The 24,635-nt window shown below is 38.4% G+C and overlaps 1 protein-coding gene across 1 annotated transcript in view; it reads right to left on the bottom strand.

Moving 5' to 3' along the window:
- The window catches only part of TSPAN13 (tetraspanin 13), a 29,461-nt gene extending 19,755 nt beyond the window's left edge, over positions 1-9,706 (bottom strand). Inside the window, exon 1 of the mRNA XM_036894523.2 lies at positions 9,421-9,706. Within this exon, the coding sequence (XP_036750418.1) occupies positions 9,421-9,483 (63 nt within the window). The 5' untranslated portion in view covers positions 9,484-9,706. The remainder of the gene's footprint in view (positions 1-9,420) is intronic.
- Between the last annotated feature and the right edge of the window lie 14,929 nt (positions 9,707-24,635).

Here is a 24,635-nt window from a genome sequence, read left to right as displayed (position 1 = left end):
CCTATATATGATTGGTCCATGGGTTAGATCCATAAACCCAGACTCGGTATGTCACATATAATACAGGGATTGAAAGGGGGGAAAAATGTGTTCCTCTGGCAGAGTAAGCTATAAGGATAATGAAGACTGATTCTGCCAATGAACATCTTGCACATGGGAAGACCTAGCAACAAAAAGTTTCTAAGCAGAAGGCAGCTGAGGTGAGGAGTGGATAGAAGGAGCAGGAGAGTTCTGACCTATTCTGAGCCCCTTGACCCAGCCATACTTGATGACCCAACTATTAAATATCCCACTGTTATTCTTTCAAGAGTTTCTAATATCTCCCCAATACATTCTTTGAGCTCCTCAGTAAGTCATGAAAAATTTTGGCTACTATAAGCTCGAGCAATCTTGCAAGTATTGATCATAAAAATTTTAATTGTAACAAACTTGCAGTGACCTTCACAACTGTGGGCCCTTCCCTTCCTAGACTTAACTCTAAACTCTTCACCTTGTCAATGGGCTTTTTAAAAAATATGAGCTCTTTCTTTTAGCTGAAAAGGACAAAACTGGAAGGGAATCAATGAGCCAGAGAAATGTCCTAGGCATCTTTTTTCAGCAAACACCCTCCCTAGGCTTACCAAATTTAATTCCAGCCTAAATTTTACTGAGCTGAGCAGGTCAGTGGTTGCCTGCAGGTTGGGAGCAGGGGTTGTATGGCAGGAGGGAGTGATGAAAAAATGATTAGGAAACTCTGGAGGATAATGGATATGCTTGAGGTCTTGAATTTGGTGATTGGTTCACATGTGTGTGTGTGTGTGTGTACATATATATACTGATCCCCTCCAAAAAAATACAGCTTTATAAGGGACAGCATTTTACAGTATCAGCCTTTTGCCATGGCACAAATCATGATACCTAGAGATGCAAACGTAATTTGCTGACAAGGAAGAAAGTCACATACCCAAGGATGGGACAGGAAAAGAGATGGAAAGGGGACCTTGAAAACAAGTTTGAATTTCATACCTGCTCCAGATATCTTGCCACATGAAAATTATAAAGTTTACTATTTTAAGAGGCAGTTGCTGGGTTTCTACTACCTATAGCTGGGCTCTCTTCCCAGTATGGTGGTCTCTGACAGTCTTGATTTTAAAGCCAGTAAGATCAGGTCATTCCATGTTGGCTATCTTTTGTTTCTAATCTTGGAATAAAGTCCGAATCCCAGGCTGACAAACCCAAGGCTGTAAGGTCCTGCATCACCTCTAGAGGTAATTCATTAGCTACTACTCCCCACTTCCACTTCCAGCCATACTTTGGATTCTTCTAACAAGCCTGCTACGCTTTAAGTGTACACAGTCATGGCCCATGTTGATCAATATTCACAGCACCTGGCTAGGTGCCTGGTACAGAAGTACTCAAAATACACTGCTTAGTGAAAAAATTCATGATATTGCTCATCACACATTAAGGACAGGCAAAAGCTTTTGAGCATCCAAATTCTACCAGGAAGGGAACTGCTTTGGGGATGAAAGAGAACTATAGAACTTTTGAAAAAACTGGATTTGATTTTGTAGCTGATTATTCAAAAATGTTCTGCCAGCACTAAAGCAAGAGAGAAGTTGTGATGGTAGTGGAGAGTGAGAAATGTAGAACTGTAGTAAGATTTTGAAGGACTAAGCCACAGAAATGTAACCCAGCATCCACAGACACATGAAGGATACAAAGGCCCTGGACTCTGTTCCCTCTGCCTTAAACATTCATATACTTAAACACAGACTCTCCCTCTGAACTTCTGCCTAATATGAAGCACTGAAGAACAACGCAGCTATGATCAAGTGTGTGTGTCTCTGATGCCAAACATCTGGCTAAAAATCTGTTAATTCTAGAAATAATCTAAATATTGCTAAAGATCCAGACATTTAGTGTTGATGTAAGACCTCAGCTCTTTGTTTCATTTTCATTTTTCAAATGACACTAGGAGGCCTGAAGGGCTCTGTCTCATATTTTTCTTCTTTATGTTCTCCATGGTACCAAGCAGATTATTTTATATTACTAGGCACAAAATGCATGGTATATAGTATCTGCTAGGAAGAAACTATTCAAAGGAAATCAAAAGTAAGAGATTCATTATTTTCCAAGGATAACTAGTTTGAGGGGGCACCCACAGCCAACCCCACCCTACCGCATCCATCTTTGGAGCAGTTCTGGAAACTGCAGTTGTGGGCAGAACAGCCCTGCACTGATTCTTTCCTTCATTTAAATAATGCCAACCCTAGGCCAGGGCCGTGCTGGGCACACAGGAAAGCAGAAGTGATTACGACATGGTCCTTACTGTTGAGGGGCAGATAGTCTATTCTGTGAAAAATGAAAGGGTAATTGTTCTTTTCAATGAGTTCTTCAAGGATCACTTTAAGAATCAAGTTTTAATCCTCATCTTACTTGGCATTTGACCCACATATTCAATTCTGCCTCCTTACAACGATTGACACTTGGCTTCTAGGACAACAAGCTCTACCAAATTTTTCCCCTACTCATCCAGGCATTCCTTCTCAGACTGCCTTGCTGAATCCTCCTGGCCTCCCAAAACTCTTAAGAGTGTCCTTCGTTCAACCTGCAGACCACTGCCCTTCTCCATCGATTCTCACTAGATTGTTGATTTCACCTAGTATCAACTCAAAATACCATGCTCTCTGTTAGTGGCTCTCTGAATTTAAACCTCCAGCGATTCTCTCCCCTAAAATCCATTGTTGTTAGTCTAACTGCTACTTGACCTTCAACCTGGGTATTGACTGGCATCACATCTGATCCTGAGCCCCTTACTTTCCTCCTCCCAAGCCTGCTCCAGCCCCAGTCTTCCCCATTCCTATTAAATAGCAGACCACCCTACCACCCTACCAGGTACTTAAGTCGGAATCACGGCTAATCTGACTCATCTTTTTCTCACCCCCAATTCCAATCCATCAGGAAAATTGTTGGTCCCACCTTCAAAATTCACCCAAAATCTGTTTCTCTTACTTCTATTGCTATCAAAGTGGTCCAGTCCCCATCATCTCTTACATAAATTACTGCAATAGCTTTGTATCTGATCTCACTGCTCCCATTTTTGCCATCTATAATCCATTCTCAATTCAGTAGCTATGCAGTCTTTTAAATAAAAATCAGGCCCAAAGCCACCAGTGGCTCCCAACTTCCTCATGCAAAAGCCCTCACAGTGCTCCCTTACAGAGCCGTTCATAAACTGGGCAGACCTTCTCTGGCTCACTTCCTACCACTCCACCCCTTGCTCACTCTGTCCAAGCCACACTGGTCTCCTCTCTGTCTCGCATAAACCAAGAACACTCCTCCCAGGAACTTTCCAAAGGCCAGTCCCTGGAACACTTTTCCCAGCTATTTGTCCTTCATCTCCTGCAAGTCTGTTGCAGTGCTGTCTTCCTAAGCAGGCTCATTCTGACCACCACATACAAAACTACGGACATACCCTCCCTGACCTGCCCCACCACTCCTCATTCTTCTTACTCCACTTTCCTCCATAGCACTTTTTTACCCTTTAATATGATGTATAATTTATTTACTTATCTGCTTATCATCTATCTTTCCCCATAAATGTAAGATCCACCAAGGCAGGATGTTTCGGTTTGTTTTATTCACTGCTGTTGATGCTCAATTAATATTTACTATCAGAGTGAACAAAAGTATTTGGGTTCACCTTGTAACACATTCATATTAGACTAATAATATAAAGAACCCTAGCCAACTAGGATTATGGTACAATTTTACAGGAAGTGGATTTGTTCATGGGAAATGTTACAGGAAAACCTCAGAAGCATATGAAAGGTTGGCCAAAAATAGAAGAAAAAGCATATTAGATTCTACAGTAGATAGATAAAAGCAATGCCTACTTATTATTTTTAACCCAATACTAACTTCCATGTTTTAAAATATTTGGCTGTCTCTAGGTTTACTTTAGTCAAATTATCATTTGTATGTAAGTTTTCATTAGGTATATTTTACTTCTGGTGAAAAGGGGGTAGCCAATTCTGTTAATGCAATTCAAGAAGTATTGAGAAAGATAGGCTCTGCCTGGAAAAAAATAAATAAAGCTACACACTGATGGCTGCAACAAAGCCAGCCGCGATGTCTGCCAACGAAAGGTTAATGGTCTGTGGGAGGAAAAGCAAACACAAAGCTATGTGCAATACGGGGCCTCTGCATGGTCAATGGCAAGGTAAAGCAGCATCTTATCACACTGGTTCTCAGCCCTCGCCATATTTCAGAATTAGCTAGGAAGCTTTAAAAAATGTTTAAAAAAAAAAATCACAGGCCTTCCTCCTTTCCCTGAATCCTTACTCAGTCTGCAATGGTACTCAGGTATTAATATTCCAATGTGAAAATTTAAGGAAATCATTCTTCTGATCAAAGAAATAGGAGGCATTATTTGTGTTTCTTTACAAAGGCAAAGCAAGGTTTAGGTTGTGGGCAGAGGATGAACTCAGCAAACAAGGAAGGCAACAAAGGGCAAAATGTATGGGGAATCCTCTGTGTAGCCTGCCTTCACCAGTAATTCAAATGTGTCTGGCAGAACAATGGTCCACTTTTAAACCACCTAAAACCTGTATGTAAATTCAGCCACTGAGAGGTTCAAATCTCACTTTTCAAATATGGGCTGAAATACAATTTTCCCCAAAATGAGTTGTTTCTTTCTTTGTAATTCCCTTTTAATCAAAGTGTTAAACTTCGTGAAAGTCAATAACCTTGTTTCAAGTGAGAAATGGCAAACATAAATGGTACATTTTTGTTACTGTGTTTTTAAATCACAAATTGGGAAATTCTATAAAAACATTTGGCACAAAGGCAGAGTATAAACATCAGCACAATAGCATCATGTGAAAATTCCAGGTTCTGCAAATAGTGAATCATTTTTAAATTCAAAATATAAGTAAATATTTAGCAACCACTTAAACACTTTAAATTCCTTCTGTAGTTTGAACAAGGGCAGAGAAATAACATAAACCTAACCACACATTAAAATATTAAACAATAATTTGAGAAATGATTATCATAATTTTGCAAAATGCCAAATGCAATAATTTGAAAGCAATTACAATATGTAGTTTTATGGGGGGGCGCTAAACTACTAGAGTTTTTCATTGATTTTGGAGTTGAGACTGAACAAAATTATAACTATTCAGCACTCTGATGACTAGAATAGGACTCAAAAAAATGTACACGTATATCACTTCTAATTTATGTTTACCACACCTCAATTTCTTTTCTTACAATTTAAAGATTAATACTATTATTTTGAGGGTATGAACTCTTGCCTCATAAGGCCCACTTAACCCTAATCTGTAAGTGTTAGAAATACCAAAACCTTGAAAATCTTTTCATTATAACATGCAAGTATCTAATTCAGAAATTTAAAATAATTCAACTTCTTTCACTTGAAGCTCTAATAACTTAATCTTTTTTTCTGTAGTGCATCCAAAGCATTTATCCACATTCTTTCACTTTATCCAAACAACCCCGTGAGGAAAAAATGAAAAATATCATCACCAGCTTATAAATTTTTAAAAAAATGAAGTGCAAATGAAGTATGCTGTTTGTCCAAGGTTAAATTCCAAGCAAATTGTAGAGCTGGTATTCAAATTTGGTTTTCTTCCTGAATCCAGTTCTTCTTCTCATAATTTACAAAAATATATGTTTCAAACTTTAAGTACGGTAGTTTTTACCTATTTTAAGACAATCCCAATTTTAGAGATATTAAAATGTAAATCAATGTGTGTCTTCAAATGGATGTAAATTAGTATAATTTTTGATACTGCATGGGAATTTTTCCCAAAACAATCAAAGGTATAGGGGAAAACAAACTGCCAAAAAAAATCAACAGAAATTAACTTGGAAAGATTTAAGAAGAACAAATATGGAAAAAGAAACAAAACTGAAGCTTCTGAAATCACTTTTCTCATTTAAGGTCACAAGTTATTTTCTATTCCTTACATTCCTAATTAAAACAATTTTTATACATAAATATAAAATCAGCACAATTCCTTTTTTCTCTGCTTAAGAAGAAAAAGGAGATGTATTAAAAATCTTCAAAATGTAACATTTTAATATAACACTTCATATTTCCTAACATTCCCCACAACATAACTAGATTTTTAAAGTTGTTTTTCATTTTGTCAAAATATTTTCAAAATTATTTTAAACTATTAAAAATAGACCATTTTCCCAAAGTAGTTTTCGTTTGTGTTTATATCCCAAACAAGAAGACCCATGCTATTTCTACATCCCCCCAGTCTGACCATACCCGTTTTCACTTCCCCAACTTCCCTAACTCACAAAGATCTCCTCTAACCCTAAATTTGATGGCACCTATATTCAGTCTTTTTCTTAAACAGCATTTAATTTTCCCACTTCATGAATCCCAACTTAGAGCTTGTCTTCAGAGTTAGGTGTTTGCCTCTGAATGTGTTGGTTATTTCCCACAGTTCTCAGAAGAGTGCGCACAGTAGGCAAATAATATATTTATTGACTGAATAATGCTCAAGATCATATGTTGAAAAGGCAGTAAATAAAAGAGACTTCATAAAGGCATACTGATTTTAAAGCCCAGTTTGGTTTACTGTTGCATTCCCAGACTGACAGCAGAGCGTTGCACACAGTAGACATACAATAAATAGCTAAGTGAAGAAAACTGTAGTTTCTTTAAATGCAGAAGTTCTAAAGCAAGTCATTCTCTTTCTTATAATATGAAGGTGCAGGAAGAGATTGTAGCTTTTTCTTTTTTGTCCCATAACTATAAACTGTTTATACACACTACACTAACTTAAAAGTTGTTCAGTATTAGGGGTCCTATTAGTTTAAACAACCAGACCATAGACACAACAGAAATCAACTGTACCTTTGGCTAGAGATCAAAAGTCTGTAAGAAGTAAAATGTTCCTTCTGACCTATTTTAGTGACACATTTTCTGGACTGATCATGAATTCTACTCTAATCTTAGGCTCATCAGCAGGCCACTCGAGCATGTGGACAGCTTGGCTGCTAGAGTCCTAAGTTCCTCAAGAAATCACAACAGGGATGACACTTAAAGCAGGCCATGACCTTTACACCTGTCACTACCTGGTTTTACTAGCAGTTATAGAAACCACCTCAAACCCAATCCTGCAACTTTGAGCATATTTTAGAGGCAGTGACCCAAGTAAGATTGGGTCCTCCTATTCGTGCTTTAAAAAAAAATGTCTCCCAAGTTTCCTGCCTCAACCTTGCCCCTGACCACTGCACAATTCTCATCTCAAAACATTGAGCGAGAGACCAGGGAAGTAACAGAGTTCACATAACAGCAGTGGCACAATTGCAGCATCTTTTTAATATCCAGTTCTATTTTTGCCTTTCACACAACCTCCAACTTAAAATGCTGAATTTATTTAAGCCTGTTCATGGTGTAGAGGAGCCAGACACTGCTTCATTTTAAGAAATATGCTTTGTCCAAAATGTCTAGGATTGAAAAGAACTAACCATTTTTATAATCCTGTGAATTTTCAATTAATTAATTTTTACTCCATAGCTTTTAAAATCAACAGAACACATTTGAAGGTCAATAATTTAGAATAGATAAAAGTCTTAATAGGTTCTTTTACAATCAACTTGCTCCTCACTTCCCTGATAGTAAGTACAACTCAAAATGACATCTTGAAAGCAACAGAACTAGATTTAAAATAGCTTGCCTTTAAAAAAAAAACTTATGTTGCACATTAACCTATATTGACCCCTCAGTCAAGTAAGTAAGCCAAGGAGACATTCTTCTGTGTCTTAAGCAGACACTGTAAGGTTTGGTGTCTGGTGATTAGGTGACTAAATCATTGGAGGGTTGGGGTAGAAGTCAGGGCACTAAATGGGGAATCTATAAAGTTCCAAGCAGGCCACTCATACAAATAAAATACCTGGAGAATTGGTCAGCATTTACTTAATAAACAATCAATGTGATAAGCACGCCCCAAGTGACACAACAGTGAATTCTGATCTGAAACTTGACATGGATCTCCAATTACAAGGGGCTGAATCACCAGGTGTTCTACAATTTTTTCCCACAAGTCTACCACTAGGTACCATATCGATGAGATTCCTACTAACTAGCCAAAAAGCATACTCTATTTCAGTTTTTGTCTGTCTGCAAAGCTTTGCAATCATGTTCACATACAAACGAACAGGAATGGTAAAATTACCCGGCCTCTCCTGTTAGTGACCATAGGACAACCTCTCTGTTCCAAGGATGTAACTTAATCTTGCACAGATGGCCTCGCTCTCCTCTAATGCAGGGGGGCTGGGTTTGTTTTCAGGGTGGGTACTATAAAACGCCAGGTGTATTTATAGAAGGGAGAAAAACTAGGATGGTGGGATGATGACAAAAGAGCAAGTTTCTTCCGCCTGGTAGAGAAGCTTGCGGAAAGATCTGGATTCCACTTCTGACTCGCCACCTACCAGCTATGTAAACTTATTAAAACGCTTTTTGGTCTGTTATGTATAAAACTTAGACAATGCCCCTTGCCTCGAATGGTTGTCAGAATGACGAATGAGATCATGTATGTAAAACCTGGGACATGGTAGGCAACCAATAGACTGCAGCCTGCTCTCCCACCTTCCTGTTCACCCAGAATTGCGCCTCTAAAATCTCAGAAAGACTGCAGCCTTAAAGCTAAAAGGGCCACGCTGGTTGGCAGGGAAAGAGACGACTTGGCTGGTGGCTCGCTTATTTACTGGAGGGTTTTGCTTAAAATGGAGTTAGGATATTAATAAAAAGAGACACATGGAAAAAGCATCAAGCATGTGCAAAATTCTCCCCGCCCTCCAGACAAAAAAAAAAGGCGTCCCTTTTCTAAGCACAAAACAAACTTCGGAAGCTGCGGATATCCTGTTAATATTCACTGGGTGATTTCAATTAAAATCACAAGAGCACGTAGAGCTAATCAAGACTCACACCATCCATATGCCACCTTGTCAGTTTCGGATCATGCTATTTTTTGCAGAACTGTCCTCAAACTCAAGGCGGCTCTCCCACCACCAAACCCAACCCAAATGCGGGTTTTGGAAGCCAGGAGCGAGCAGCAAAAGGGATAGGAATGGAAAAGCGGGAAGCTCTGGTAAAAAAAAAAAACCCGAAAAATAAGGCGGTGGGTGAGGGGGCGGGGCAGAGCAATGTAACAGACGCGCCCAGTGAGCAAGAAAGCCGGCGGCTTCACAACGAGGGAAAGGCAGAGACTGCGACAAGCGCCGGCTCCTGGTCGCCGGAGGGGTCTGACGGTGAGGCCGGGGGCGCGCAGAGCGTGGGAAGACGGCAAGGGGGCGCGGGAGAGTGTGAGTCCTTGGCCAGGCAGGAAAGCCAAGGAGCACCGAGCAGCAGTAAAGCCCCCAACCGGGGAGGAACTGGCTGGGGATACTCACAGTGTAGAGCAGGTTGAGCGCGCACAGGCAGTTCTTGGAACACGCGAAGCCCCCGCAAACCATCTTGGAGCCTGTGGGTCCCAGCAAGTGCGGGTAAATCTAGCTCCAGCAGAGCCTCCCGGAGAGCCTCTTTGTCCTTGCCTTTAGGGCCTGGCCGAGGAGGGGCAGCAGCGCGGACGCGGATGGGGGTCGGGGCTGGGGCTGCAGTGCGCGGCGCGCCCACAGCGGCTCAGACCCGCTCGGGAACCTGCGGCCGCAGCAGCTGGATGCCGGAGCCGCAGCCGGAGCCCGAGCCCCGCCCAGCACCCCCGCCTCGCCCCGCGCGCTGATTGGCCGCCAGCAGGGAACAAAGGTAGAAATATGCAAATAAATGCGCTCGGCCAGCCGGGATCCGGGAGGGCGGAGCGGTCTCTGGGAGAGAGGGAGGGGGCCGAGGTCTCGCGGTTCGGAGCCGGAGGCCAGGGTGGCCTCGCTGCTGTTTCCTGGGGAGCAGGTGAGGAGAAGAGGGCGGGGCTCCACGGAGATACGGGCTCGCGGAGAGAAACAGGACAGCACCCTTCGGTTCATGGCCCTGGCGTGTGACTTGACACCATATTGAATGAGGTTTTTAAATTAAGCACCTGACCTTCTTTGAATGAAGGAAGGAAGCAATAAATGAATAAATGTGAAAAATTTTAGAGAGTGAAGTGGGGAAAAAAATGAAAGGAAGGAGTGAAACAATAAAAGGAGAGAATAAAATCTCTCAAAAAACAGGTAAGGTACATGGCCTATACTTGTGACTCTTGTCAGATCGTATTTATTTTACCAGGATTTGCAAAGTACTAATAAACTTTATGAATACTTGCATGCAGAAGAAAAGAGATTATTTTTGTCTTCCAATCCTGAATTTCAGTAAACTTTTTTTCTCCACAAATAACTGTGAAAAAATTTAAATATCACAGTCTCCACCTCAGTCAATTAATTCATTATCACTTTGAGTGTCTACTGTAGAAATGCATCTTGTAGCCTCAGATTCCTCACCTACAAACTGGGATGTGAACGGGATGGCAAGCAATTTTCAACAGTGCCTGTCACAGGGCAAGTGCTCAATAAATGTCAGCTAATATTAGTATATCCAACAGTTTTGAATACCTACTTTGTTACAAGCACAAAGGTAAGCCAGTAAAAATTTGGTTATTTCATAGTATTGTCTATTAAAAAAGGTTCTAATGAAAAAATTTTCAGATACTTATATGGAACCTAAGGGTTGATGTTGAGTAAATTATATAGCAAATGCTAAATGTATGTGAAACAAAACGTTGCACTGATTAAAATATTGTCTTGGAATTTTCTGCTCCATCTTCTCACTTCTTCTTACCTCCTCAAATCCCACCATACCAAGAAGGCCTCACTGATTCTTTAGTTCCGGTATTCCTCCTTAAGCTTTTGTAGACATGCACAAGTACTCAGAAAAATCAATCTGGAAAATGACCTGCAAAGAGGCCAGAGATTTATTAAAGAAAGTATTAGCAGGGAACTATGTTTTTCCTCTTTTCCTAGATGACACCAATATTGCCACCACTTCAACATCACTCAGCCAACTATGAAAACTCGCTCTTTGCCATCTTCATAATACTCTCCACTATCTACCTGTGGCTTGAATCTCTTTCTACTTCTTAGAGAAATGCCCCCTATCAGTTGGGGGGCCAGCAGGAAGGAGATGGCTCATTCAAAGAGCATAATTGAGAAGAGTTAAATTATAAAGGGACTATTTTCCAAAATGTGGACAAGGTTAAAGAAAGCCAACAAAGGATGGTGATGCAGCTCAGACCTGCAAGAGCAAGTGGTTATGACTGCCTGTAAGTATGAGGGGCAATTTATGGGAGCAGTTACAGAAGCCACCAGAGCTGTAATTTTAGGAGGGTTGTTTGATTGGAGCTGTGGCCTTTAATAGAGAAAACAGGAATTACTGCTAATTGAGAAAGAAAAAAAATGAACATAATGGAAAACTCCTTAGGATTTGGATAGAGACATTTACAAAAGACCATTTAGTCCCACCCTAACAAGAATGAGGTAGATAAACTACAAAATTACAGTTTCTTAAAAACCTATGAGAGAACTGAGGACCCACAGATATATAAAGGAACCAAAATACAAGAAGCAACTAGACATTCTTAGAAAGAAAAAGCCCACAGTTAATTTTCTCTCTTATGGGTCGGCTAGAGAAGGAAGACTGCCATAGAAAGGGATAATGAGAAACGAACTGATCCTTTAACCATCTTTCAGTGCCCATATATGAACTAGAGTAACAGTTTATAGTTCAAGGAGCCCCAACCACAGAGTGGGTCTACAAATACTTGCCAGCTTTAACCCCTGGGTCTTTGCTTACTACAAGGGTTATAAGCTCCAAAGTCTCTAGACAAGAGTTCTCCCTCCCCAACTAGGCTCATAGGCATTCCCAAATATAAAATAAGTGGCTGAAAACTGAAGTCAAGACAGGGAGGAGAGAGAGATCCCTACAAAGCAATCTGGATCTTTGTAGAAGGGAAAAATCCTTCTACAGTACACTATGGTAAACAAAAAGATATCAGCCAGGTTGTAAAGCACAGAGATCTCCCAAGGCTCAGAAGCTGGTAGCTGGGCTATAAAGCACAAAGAGATCTCTACACAGACCTCCTTCCTGTAGAAAGAAAGTCTTAATCATGCAGTCAAAAATATTTGAAGCCAATGCTGAATTAAATCTAACTAAACCTATAACAAATCCTGACTCAGCTAAACTACAATTTAGACTGATTTAGGCACCCAAATCGGACAGAATAAGGGACTCACCATTTTCTGGGGGTAATTATTACTTACTTCAGTCTCAGTAGTTCTTTTAACACATTTTTCTAACACATAATAAAAAATTATGAAAAGTTTAGATGATCAAGAAAATTTGACCTATGATCAAAAGAAGAAATGGTCAGTAGAAACAGACCCAGAGGTGATTCAGATGTTAGAATCATCAGGTCCTAAACACACAAGATGATTACTGTATTAAAGGGTTTAGTGGAGCACATGCAGGAACATATGGGGAATTTCAGCAGAAAAATCAAGATTATTGAAAAACATGAAAATGAAATGAGAAAAATCAAAGATTTGTTTAAATGTGATTTCAGCAGACTAGACACAGCAGGGAAAAAGCAAACTTGTAGACAGGTCAATAGAAATTACTCAAACTAAAATACAAAAATAAAAAGAGTAGGAAAAAATGGATAAGAGAATCTGATATCTGTGAAACAAAATCAAGTAGTATGTATAATTGGAGTTCCAGAAGAAGAGAAAGAAAATGGGACAGAAGACATATGTAAAGAGATAATAGAATTTTCCACAGTTAGTAAGAGATGTCAACCGACAGATTCAAGAATGATCACCTCCACCATTCTTTACTAGTCAAAGGAACATAAGCCTGACCAAAGTCAGGGTGAGGGAAACATAGACTCCACCCCTTAATGGGCAGGTTGCAAGGCCACACTACGTAAGAGCACATAGGATGGGAGATACTGTACTGTATCTTTGGAAAATCAGATCTGCCATAGCTAATGTCCTTTTTCCATATCATGCCTCCATGTTGCCCCTTTTTTGACAAATTGCTTTTTTTTAATGTAAGAAAAATATTAGAACTTTGGACTCAGTTATACTGGAAATGAAACTAAGAGACTATATTTTGTTATATGGAAGAGGAAGTTTTATGTTTATACAATAAATCTATCTTTGTCCATAAAATCAATAGAATGGATAATTAAAATTTAATTTTTAAAAATTGGGTCTCCTCATACAGTTAACGATTCTGTAACATCTTACTATGTTGATAGATCATGACCGCTAGAGGGATGAGGATTTAATACTATGGCTAACTTTTGAACCTCTGTGTTTTATATTTGAAACCAACGTAAGATTGTATATCAACAATACTTCAATAAAAAAAAAGTTGGGTCTCCTAAGCAAATTGTTTTTAAAGCTTTTAAATAGGAAGAACAAGGCAAAGTGAATCTAATCTGATTTACATATGATTTCTTAGTTCAATAAAGCTTTAATACAAGATGAAGTTCTAATAATTTAGGCAATTACTACACTCCTTTCTTCTTCTCTTTTCTTTGAATATTTTTTTGAGCCACGGCAAGCAGAATTCTTGTGCATTAGTCCAGCTCCTCTGAGAAGGAGACACCAAGACAGGATTTGATATACAAGAGATTTATTGGGAGAAATATCTGTGAGGGAAAACAGGAAAGGATCTGTGGAGGGCCGGAAGAGCTAAAAGAAAACAAACAATTCAGGTCTGATCTCTGTGCAGGAGAGAGGGAAGGAAGGAAAGGAGAAAAGGAGGTAAATAAGGAGGGAGGGAGGAAGAAAGGTCTTAGACTGCAGTGCAGTTTTAAGAAGATTTGGCAAGGCCGGCAGAGGCTTTGAGCCAAAGTCAGATGTGGGAGAAATCTGGCTCCCCATCCACTTAGTGACCTGCATGTGGCATTGGGTGGGAACATCAGCACAAATGCAGTGGTGGTTGTCAAAGTATAACACTGAAGCTGGCTTCAGTTATACTCTCTAGAATAATCCAAGTATAGTGTTCTCTGTGTCCTAAAACCGTATCTATAGTCACGTCTCAAACCATCTTTCAATTTTTCAGTCCTTATCATTTTATCAGGGAAGGAAATTCCCTAACTTCAGCTGGGTAATCCATTTCAGGTTTTAAATCAATATTTAAAATTCTTCATGGCTTAGGTTTAGGTTGACATTATCTTAAATTTTTTAATTCTTTTTTTTCTAATCATTCAAATATAAGGTCAACTGTTTTTAAATAAAATTCAACACCAGGATTTCATTGTGTTTAATAAATTGTAAGTAAAATCACTCCTAAGATATTGTACAGCACTGATAACTACCCTACCAAAGGACTGTCTAGATTTCTCAGAAATGTAAATGTAAACAAAATTATTTGATAAACATTAGCATTTGATATTCTATAAATATAAAATTGCTCATGTACAATTTATAGTCACATAAAATATCAGTGATATAGCAAATTTTAAATCACTTCAACTACAGTACACCTTGCCATAGCTAAAACAGAGTATATTTTCTTAACAAATAAGATATTATTATTAAATAAATTAAATGCCAATATTTATAATGTCTGTCACTGATTTATGCTAAAATTGATCCAGTTAAATTATTTCTAATGATAAATTTTTTTATTGCAAATTTTTATGGCCATCATTTCTCTGATATTCTTCTGTTTCCTGGGCAAATAAAGAACTGTAGAAACTTTCTTTTGTAATGATTTGCAATCTTTCAGATTCAATGAAGCATGAGAAGAAGTTTCTTGGCCAGAATAAGACAAAGAAGCTGATCAATAGCTGCTTCTCTCTTTCCAAGCCTATCTCTTGCTCTGTTTTCTCTGTGCTATTCTTTTTGGTGTTTTGCCAAACTTCAGCAATTAAATACAACACATTCTTCCCTCCTACAATAATATCCAATCTCCCTTGTGCTCTGCAGGATGTTTCATTATTCATGCCAAGAACTTCAAATCATAATTCAATTTTAGAAAATGTTTTTCTTCCAATTACAAATTAAATTTCAAGTTTTCTCTTGCTTTTACCAGATTCTCTTTTTTCTTTCCCTCCATATGATGCCAATGATACTAAAACATATGCATATATATGACTATCTTGTCATATGATATGGCACCGAAGTCTCAATTCTGAATTTCCATAAGTGAATCTGATAGTGGCATATTCAGCTATTACTGCATTATGTACAATTCCAGGGCTGAATGGGCAAATCCAGCTAAACGGCCAGACCACTGATCAGCTGACTTTAATGTGGGGGGACAATCAGCTTACATGATGGGATACTCTGCTCTTTTTTCTCCAGATCTTCCCTTCCAATTGTTTTTTATTCACTGTCTTCACACTGTACCAATGAGATTAAAGAGTCAATTGATAATACTTTTAATGTTCCATCACACCTAAAAATACTATTTCAATTCTGAAACATAAGGTCTGAGTCTGTTCCCATTTTTAGTATTACAGATCAATATGTGTTGTATTTATTTAGTCTAATGGCTACTTCAGCAAAAACATTATTTTTTTTGTGTCTCAAAGATAATAATACTGCCTTAGTACATGTATATCAGAGAGCAATAGGTGAAAATGAACATGAGGAAGTGCAATTAAAGTGGTCAACTGAATTTACTTAAATGAGCTGTCATTAAGTTTGAGAAAACTGAAGGAAACCTGGCATTTATAAAGGTGACTAAATGTTCTTAAATATAATTAAAAATGTATCTTTCTGCCCCTTCTCTATAAAGTTCATGAGTTCTAAAATTAGGTGAGACCGATAAAGTCTAATGCATCTCCTGGTGCACTGGAAATCATCCAAGCTGGAAGCTACTCAGATATCCTTCAATACCAGAAATGGATAACTAAATCATGGTCAATTCATAAAATGGAAACCTTTCCAAAACCTAAAAAGAACAAAATGCAGCTACCTCAACATGTGTCTTACAAACATGGAGTTGAGAAAAAGAAACCAGAAATACAAGAATGTGTATTGTATGACTCCATTTATATGAAACTCAAAAACATACATTTTGACAGTATTTGGAGAAGAATGTGAGAGAGTGAATCTCTAAATAAAAGTGAGAGATTATAAGGGTCAGGAGAGTCATGCCCTTGCGGAGGCGGGTGTGGAAATAGAGAAAGGGTGAGAGGGAACTCCTGGATGTCCATAATGTTCCTGGATGATCACTTTATAGTTAAACTGTAACAGAGTTGCCAAAGAAGAGAGATACACTTACATCCTTAAGTACCAGTAATTTGAGATTTTACATTATATAAGCAGTGTTACTACAGAAAAAATAGTAAAACCATCTGTGTACTTTTCAAACTTAGTTTCTTGCACAAATTTGTCTTTAGGATGGTAGCTGTTTATTTGGGAATTTCAGCTGATAAGGCGACCTTTGCCATTTCATTTCAGAGGGCTTTGTATATTAGCTGTTACTGCCATAAAGTGCCAATTGTGTTTTTATCATGGTAGTTTTGGCGAAGTCTACCAGTAACAATTTAGGGCAAAGAGACATAGTTTTTGGAAATAAAAGTGTTGCAGAGTTAAGTGATTTCCTGTTTATACAAGTTCAAATATACTGGAACATACTGTTTAGTGCTTTCCTGAAATAAGGAGCATGGTAAATTTTTTTAGCCTTTATGCACTGGTCAGAAAATACTGCAGTTTCAATCTTCTTTCTCATTCTGTTGACTCTCATTATATTGAATTCTAGGTTGGAAATTATTTCTCCTTACATGTTTGAAGGTCTTTCTCTAATAAATTTTATCTTGAAGTGCTATTGAAAAGTCCAACATCATTCTGATTTCTGATACTTCCTGACAATTTGTATTTTTTGTTCTGCTTGTTGGAAGCTTGTAGAATCTTCTCTTTGACCTCAGTGACCTGAAAATTTGGAGGAGCTCTTTAAGAAAAAGCATACCAAAGTACAGAAAAGATGAAATCAGGTACAAAAATAAGTATTTGCCTAAAATGCAAAAAGAAACCCAAAAAGTACAAAATTTAAAAATAAATGATATACACTACAAATCTCACAAAATTCCAAAAATAGTCATATACTTTTTATTAATTAACTGCCTTATATAATCCTATAATACATTTTTGGCTGCTTGTTCTTGGATCTCTTCTTTATGACAACAATTTTGTAATATTTTCCACAGAGAGAATGGAAAAGGTAATTGAGTCTTTCCTCCAGCTTGGTTGATTGAAATCTAGTTTTTATTATCAATAATTTAGATTAGCTCTTTTCTTCTTTACAACTTAAGAGTCACATAACATTTTCTTCTTTACAACTTATATAGTCACAATTCATTATTGGTAATGCTATATAAATTTAGGAAAACCCCTAATATCCATTATCTATTTCTATATAAAACATTACCCCTAAATTTAGTAGCTTCAAACAATAACCATTATATTATATCTTACATTTTTGTAGGTCAAGAATTTGAGCAGGGTTGGGCTGACAAGTTCTTCTGCTCCCTATGGTCTTGACAGGGTTATTTGGTGATATTCAGGAGGCAGCCAGGTTGGTATGGAGGGTCCATTCTCACGTGCCAGGGTTCATTTAATGGGACATTCCCTCTCTGTAATCTCAGGCCCACTCCATGTGCTGAGAATGTACCACATGGTGGCTCAGTGTTCTAAGAGACAAGGTGGAAGCTGACAATTCTCTTAAAGACAGGCCTTAGAACTGGCACAGGCTCACTTCTTCTGTACTTACTGGGCAGAGCAGTCACAGGCTAGGCCAGATTGAAGGGGAGAGGAAATAGACCCAATCTCTTGATAGGAGTGTGGCAAAGATTGAGTGACTGTCTTTATTGTACCACTGTGATTCTTTTCAGTTATCTATTGCTACCTAACAAACTGCCCCCAAAATAGAGGCTTCAAAAGCAATAATTTGTTATCATCTCTCATGGTTCTGTGGCTTTTCTGGACCCAGCTTGACATTTCTCATGGGAGGTTTCTCATTCTGTTACAATCAAATGGAGGCTTAATGTTAAAGTCATCTGAAGGTTCAAAATTGGTTGGACCTTCAAATGGCTTCCTCACCACATGTGTGGAGCCTCAGGTAGGATGGCTGAAACAGGTGGGAATGCAGGCCTCTCCCATGACTAGCTGGAGCTTCCTCATAGCATGGCAATCTCAGGGTAATTGGGTTTCTTATACAATGTATTGATTCCCCTATAGTACATGTTCAAAGAGATACAGGCAGAACTGTAAGACTTCTCAGGACTTAGCCGCAGAAGTTCACCTACATCACTTCTACCACAAGTTATTGACCAAAACCAGGTATTATGGTCAAACCAGATTTAATGGGCAGTCTATATACAAGGACAAGAACACCAGGTGACACTGGGGGCTATCTTTGGTGCCAGCTGCCACACCCTAACAAAATTCTTTCATATATATGCTCTTCCTTTCAAAGCATTTCATAATCTGTTTTACTCTTGAATTGACAACACTCAATTAAGTTTGCATTGGTGTCCATATGTAGTGAAATATTACAAGTTATATGTAATTCTGATATGAGAAAACATCCCTTTTGATGAAGTGTGTTTGGACAGAATCTCCGATTTATAATTTTACACATCTAATGATTGAAAGAATTTTCCAGAGTTCTTTCTGGTCCTGTAAATCACAAAACTTTCTCCATATTTGTTTTGTGTTAGGTTCCATAGGATAAATTCATAACACATTATGACTTCCGGCACTAGACCTTCATGTTTCATGGAATGAACTGACACAGTAGCAATATGAATTTTCCTGGATACCAATCCTACATAGGACTAGCTAAACTGTTTATGGAATATATATAGCATAACTAACTATAAATGGAAATTATTGCAGGCTTTATAACTATATCACACTAAACTCAAACTAGATAGATTCCCAGCTCGATTTACCATAAACGAATACAAATATGCTGACAGCCTCTACAAAGCCACCTGATAGGAGGGAGAAGCATGACAGGGAAAGTTGGAATAGAGACAGCTGATTAAGGTTAAAATACCTTGTTTGCAAATTTTACAAAAACAGTGGACTACCCAAACACATTGCTAGGTCTATTTATACATTTCTCCTCTTTCCTTGACCTTCACCCCTAGTACCCCCACCAGTTCAGGATAGCCTTCCTCTGGCATGCTGCTATAGTCTCTATAATTAGCCTTCTTACCGCAAGTTTCAACTGCTTCAATCTATTCCCTATCCCACAACAGGAGTCATCATTGTAAAACATGAAATTGACTTGATTGTTATTCTAGTTTAAAATCCTCAGTGGCCATTTGTCAAATTCCTTAATGTGGTTTACAAGGCTTTCCAAAGCCTGGACCACACTTACCTTTCATCCTAATTCTTCTCACTGCCTTTCAAGCTCTTTAATCCAATCATACTGACTACTTTAACTTCCTGATATTCTTTTCACTCTGGGCCTTCCTAACTCCTAGGTCTGGGTTAGGACTGTATTAGTCAGACATGGCAGACTACACAGCAATAAAAATTTGACCATGGAATTTCATAATTATAACAATACAAATGTTTATTCTTCACAAGTGCAAAACTGAAAGAACAGTTTTCCTCCATGCAGTGAACAACAGCCCAAGCAGCTATCTTATCACACCAGGGAGAAAGCTTGGAGAATACACACTTGCTCTTAAAGCCTCCATTCCAAGGGGATCCATGTCACTCCAGCTCACATTCCCTTGGCTAGAATGAATCCAATTGCTGGAACAATTGGTGAGCACCACTAACAGGGCCACATTGCTCATCTAAGCTATTCCTATCACATCTGCCAACCACATCTTCACCTGTATCACACCTTTTGCCCAAGTTGCTTCCCTTATCTCTCTACCCTTTATTAATATATAATTAATCCTGTGAGAGCCAGAAGCATGTTCGTATGGTTTAATGTTCTATTCTGTCCTAGCATCCAGCAAATTCTAGGCACTCAGTGAATGTTTACTGAATGAATAAATAAGTGCATAAAATATTAACGCTATCAAATGACTATTACAAGGCTCCTAGCCCCTACTTTCCATAATCACCTGAATAAATTATGAAACTTATTAATATGTATTCCTTCACTTGTTTTTTATTAGACTCAAATTAGATCATTGGTTTCTTATGCTATTTATTCCATTTTAAGGATCATAACTTTGAGGCTGAAGGATCACAAAGGATTCATTGGCTTTGTTTGAATTCCAGGTCCCATTTGATTTCTAGGCACAAAAAAGGTTCACTATTTTTTTTTAAGCAGGACTGAGTTGTTCAAACCCTGCACATTTCAAAGAGAGGCTAATCTGTAGGACCACCCTTGATCAGTTCCTGGGAGATGACCAGAGCTCTTGGAATATGTTCCCTGATAAGTGTCTTTGTAGGCCTGAAGCCTTGAGCCATGCTGCTTTTATGGTGAATGCCTGTTTTGTTCTGGGCTTGGGAGCAGGGGAGGGACTGGAGTCCAGTTATGGTCAGTCATACTGAGATGTATGCTTATACGACTGACTTCCAATAAAAACTCTGGACATCAAGGTTAAGGTGAGCTTCCTAGGTTTGCAACAGTGTGCTCATGCTGTCACACATCATTGCTGGGAGAATCAAGCGTGCCCCTGTGAGACTCCACGGGGAGGGAACACCTGAAACCTGGCTGGTTACTCCCGGACCTCTCCATGTGCACCTTTTCGCTTTGCTGATTTTAATCTCTATCTTTTCGCTGTAATAAACTGTAACCATGCATAAAATAAAATGGCTTTTCTGAGTCCTAGTGGATCATCAAGCCTGAAGGTAGACTTGGGCACCTCTAGCACAATATCTAATATACTATGATATCTGCCTTGCCAGGTTCTGAAGTATGTTCATTAGAAACTTGAGTTTCAACAGGAAAATAAATGTTTTTTATAATTAACTTCTTTATAATAAAACATTCCCAGGCTGTTTTCCAGAGATACATACTTTTAGACCTGGAGCTGGTAAAGAAACTCACTGAACAGCACAAATAGAGAGTTTTAAATTATTCTTGCATTTCTGGGCAAGGGTCAAATAAACATCCAGGTCTAACCAATTATCTTGTGGCAAAATACAGTGAATTCGTTTATGCCCTTAAAAGTGATTGACACTGCCTTATTTTATTTATTTTATTTTTAGAAAATCATAGGAAATATGACCATTATATTTACTCAAAGAAGTGGTTTTGACATGTTATGATATAAAAAGCACTGATTCGGGAGTCTATAAATCTTGTTTTAACTATGGCTTAGACCTTACAGAGTCTGACCCTCAGCTTACTTATCTGTGACCTGCAGTAATACAACTTTCCAATACCTCATTAAGATAGAGTGAAGAGGAACAGAGATGAAACAATGAAAAAAATCTGGAAACATTTAAGCAGTATGTGAATGTGACACATTGTTATACATTCCCAATTCAGCAACAACAAAGCAATACTGTCAATGTAGCTCATCTGCACTTTTAAAGAAACTGCTTTTAAGTGTACCGTTTTATAATAGCTATTTAAATACTTAACAAAGAGATTCATGCTTAAAAGCTTAACAATTTTACTCATATAAGTAATGTATACGCAAGTTGTTAACCTATAGGTCCAGTAGCACAGTTGGGTAAGGAAAGGCATTTTTTATATACTAATTTATAGCCCTGAAAGATACTAAGATTAAAACGTAAAGAAAAAATCATTTCAATAAGTCAGCAGTCAACACCCACCAATATAAATATTACTTTATAAATTGAGATAAAAGCACTTGAAATTTATATTAGTGCTCAAATAATCCCAAATATGGCATAATAATGTAAATGATCTCATCAGGATAGGCTAGGTCATGATATGGCAAAGTTAACCCTAAAATATATGCATTAACAAAACTAAATTTTGTTTCTGCTTATGATGTTTCATCAGAAATAAAGGGGACTTCTGCTCTGTATTGCCACCCAATTTGGGCTGATGGAGGCTCTACCATTCAGTGATGTGAATATCTCAGTGTGATGCATCTAAAGTTGTCATAGCATGGGAAGGGGGAGCATGGCAAGCTTACACCTGTTCTTAAGTGTCCAAGTCACTCCTTACAGGTCATTTTCTGAAATAATTATTGCAAGAGACTGAAGCCTTTCAGAGATACCAATATAGGTAGCATTATTCATCTTTACCACAGTCTTCTCACGTGGTAATGAATCACTGCTAGTGTGATAATATCAGTATGAGAAGATTTGCAAAGCAGGTGCACTCAGAGTCTTCTCTAGCACCAAACTAAGTCATGGGTGCCTGGGTAGATTAGACATTGTACAGTTTTGTGTAACAGACATGTTGGGTCGGGCATCTGCACAGTGTCCATTTACTCCAGCTCCCTTCTCCTTTGCTAAAAGTATGCACTAATTTTCCAAACAGCCCATGTAATGCTAAGGAATCTGATCTCACCCTGTCCACAAGGATGTGTCTTAGATGGTTTAGTGGCCTTCCCTTGGCCACAGGCTTTGATTCAGTTATAGCATGTGAACTAAGTGGCCTGATTATGGAGACTCTCAGGAGTCTTGTTTGGAATATTGGGGCAAAAGTTTCCCCTCATAGTAGGCATATATGAAGCATAGAAAATACCATGATAAGGGAAACCAGCCTGAGGATGATGAAAACACAAAGAAGAAACAGCCAGTAGAATAAAAGGGAAATGGAGTCTGATCCACAGGATTTTGCCAATCACGAAGCCCTGTCCTTCCTCTAAATGTGCAGACACAAGAGCCAATGTATGTGTTAATGAGGGTATTGAGTGGAATATTCTCTTACGTGTGACCAAAGATATTTAATAGATTAAATGCCTAAGTACTGAAAATACCTGCAGAGGTACAATATTTACAATAAGTTCAAATATATGTAGTGAGATGACCAGTGAAACTTCATTCAAAGGTCTGGATAACACTAAGTTTATATGAGAGCACGTATGTTTGTGATCTTAAGTGAGTTAAACTGAGAACTGCAGAAACACTGTGATGAGTCCCATTAGTTAGGGTTCCCCAGAGACACAGAAGAGGAGAGAGGGAGAGTGGGACATATATTTATAGAAACAATTATAGAGGCCAAGAAGTCCCATGATTCTCTATCTGAAAGCTGGAGAACTGGGAAAACCACTGGTGTAATTCAGTTTGAGTCTGCAGGCCTGAGCAACAGGGGAGCCAGTGGTGTGAGACTGAGTCTCAAGGCCTGAAAATCAGAGTGAGACCAGTCGGGCAAGTCAAGGTCCATGTCTGAAAGCCAGAGAACCGGGAGCACTGATATCCAAAGGCAGAAAAAGGTGGATGGCCAAGCTCAAGCAGAAAGAGCAAATTGGTTCTACCTCTGTTGTTTTGTTCTATTCAGGTCCCCAACCATTGGAAACCACCCACCCACATTAGTGAGGGAGATCTCTTTACTCAGTCTACCAAGTTAGATGCTAATCTCTTCTGGAAACACATTCACAGACACACCAGGAAACAATGTGTTACCAGCTATCTGGGCATCCCAGAGCCCAGTCAAGTTAACACACAAATTAACATTCTTCACACTCTTTAATACAATCTCTTGAGCTTGCTTTGCTCTGATACCTTTCTTTCTCTCTTTAGCTTTTGCTATTGACTTTAGAAAGATTCTTGTTTATCTTTTCTTCTTTGAAATTCATCAGATTTCTCTCCACAACCCCACCCCAGCAGCCTCTGACTTGTGCAGCAATATTTAAGGGGTATACATATTACTTTTACAAGTGACACCTACCAACAGCCCATACATTATAGAAGTTAATTTAACATCAGCTGAAATTTATCACTGGCAAACAAAAATTTGAGAAGAAGGGAGTTAAAATCAGTAGAACTTTATCTTTTAAATGTGGCTACTATACCCTGGTATAAATTTTGAGGAAATAAAATTAAAAACAAAATCTTCTCTCAACCCAAAAAGCCTCTCCACCAAGGTAATAAAGAAAGAAATACATCTTCTTCTTTTTTTTTTACTTAAATAAATGTTAACCCAGAATGTAAGCCCTCTGAGAGACTGCAAGAACAGAAAGGAATCTCACCTTTTTATAAAGTCAAACATGTAGCTATCATATGCATATTTGCAGGATAAATAATAAGTAGTTCTCAAGAAAGGACTTGGCAGCACCATTTATGTATCCCACCCAACTTTACCTGGTAATTGGTAGATCACTTATGTTAGCTAATCGCCTTTATCAAGAAGAAAAACAAACTCTTCATATCTTTATGAGAGCAGGTAGTTTTGCAGCTTGGAGCAAGGTGCCCACCTACGGCAGGCTACCATCCTCCAGAAACTGGGAGATAGCAGTGCTATCTCCCTTGATGTTCACATGTCAAACAGATGGCTCCCAGGTCCTTGAGAAACACGTTCTGGGTCATGGAGCTGACTGACCAAAGGCCAATCTATTATTGAAAACGATCTATACACATCTCAAAGAGAGGAAAAAGCACTTCTAATTACAAGTTTTCTAGAGTAAATGCACAAAGAAAAAGGAGGAAAAACTCATTTTTAACAGGGAGAATTGAGCAGCTTCTTTTTCATTTATATTTGTCCTTACATGATTTTGATTTTATTCTAGGTGTCCAAGACAAGTATGTGGAATTTTACTCAACAAATATTTCTGAGTGCC

This window comes from Manis pentadactyla, chromosome 7 (genome assembly GCF_030020395.1).
Source record: "Manis pentadactyla isolate mManPen7 chromosome 7, mManPen7.hap1, whole genome shotgun sequence".
Classification (NCBI taxonomy): Eukaryota; Metazoa; Chordata; class Mammalia; order Pholidota; family Manidae; genus Manis; species Manis pentadactyla.
The sequence above is the reverse complement of the archived record's forward strand: the minus strand, read 5'-3'. Positions and strand labels throughout refer to the sequence as shown.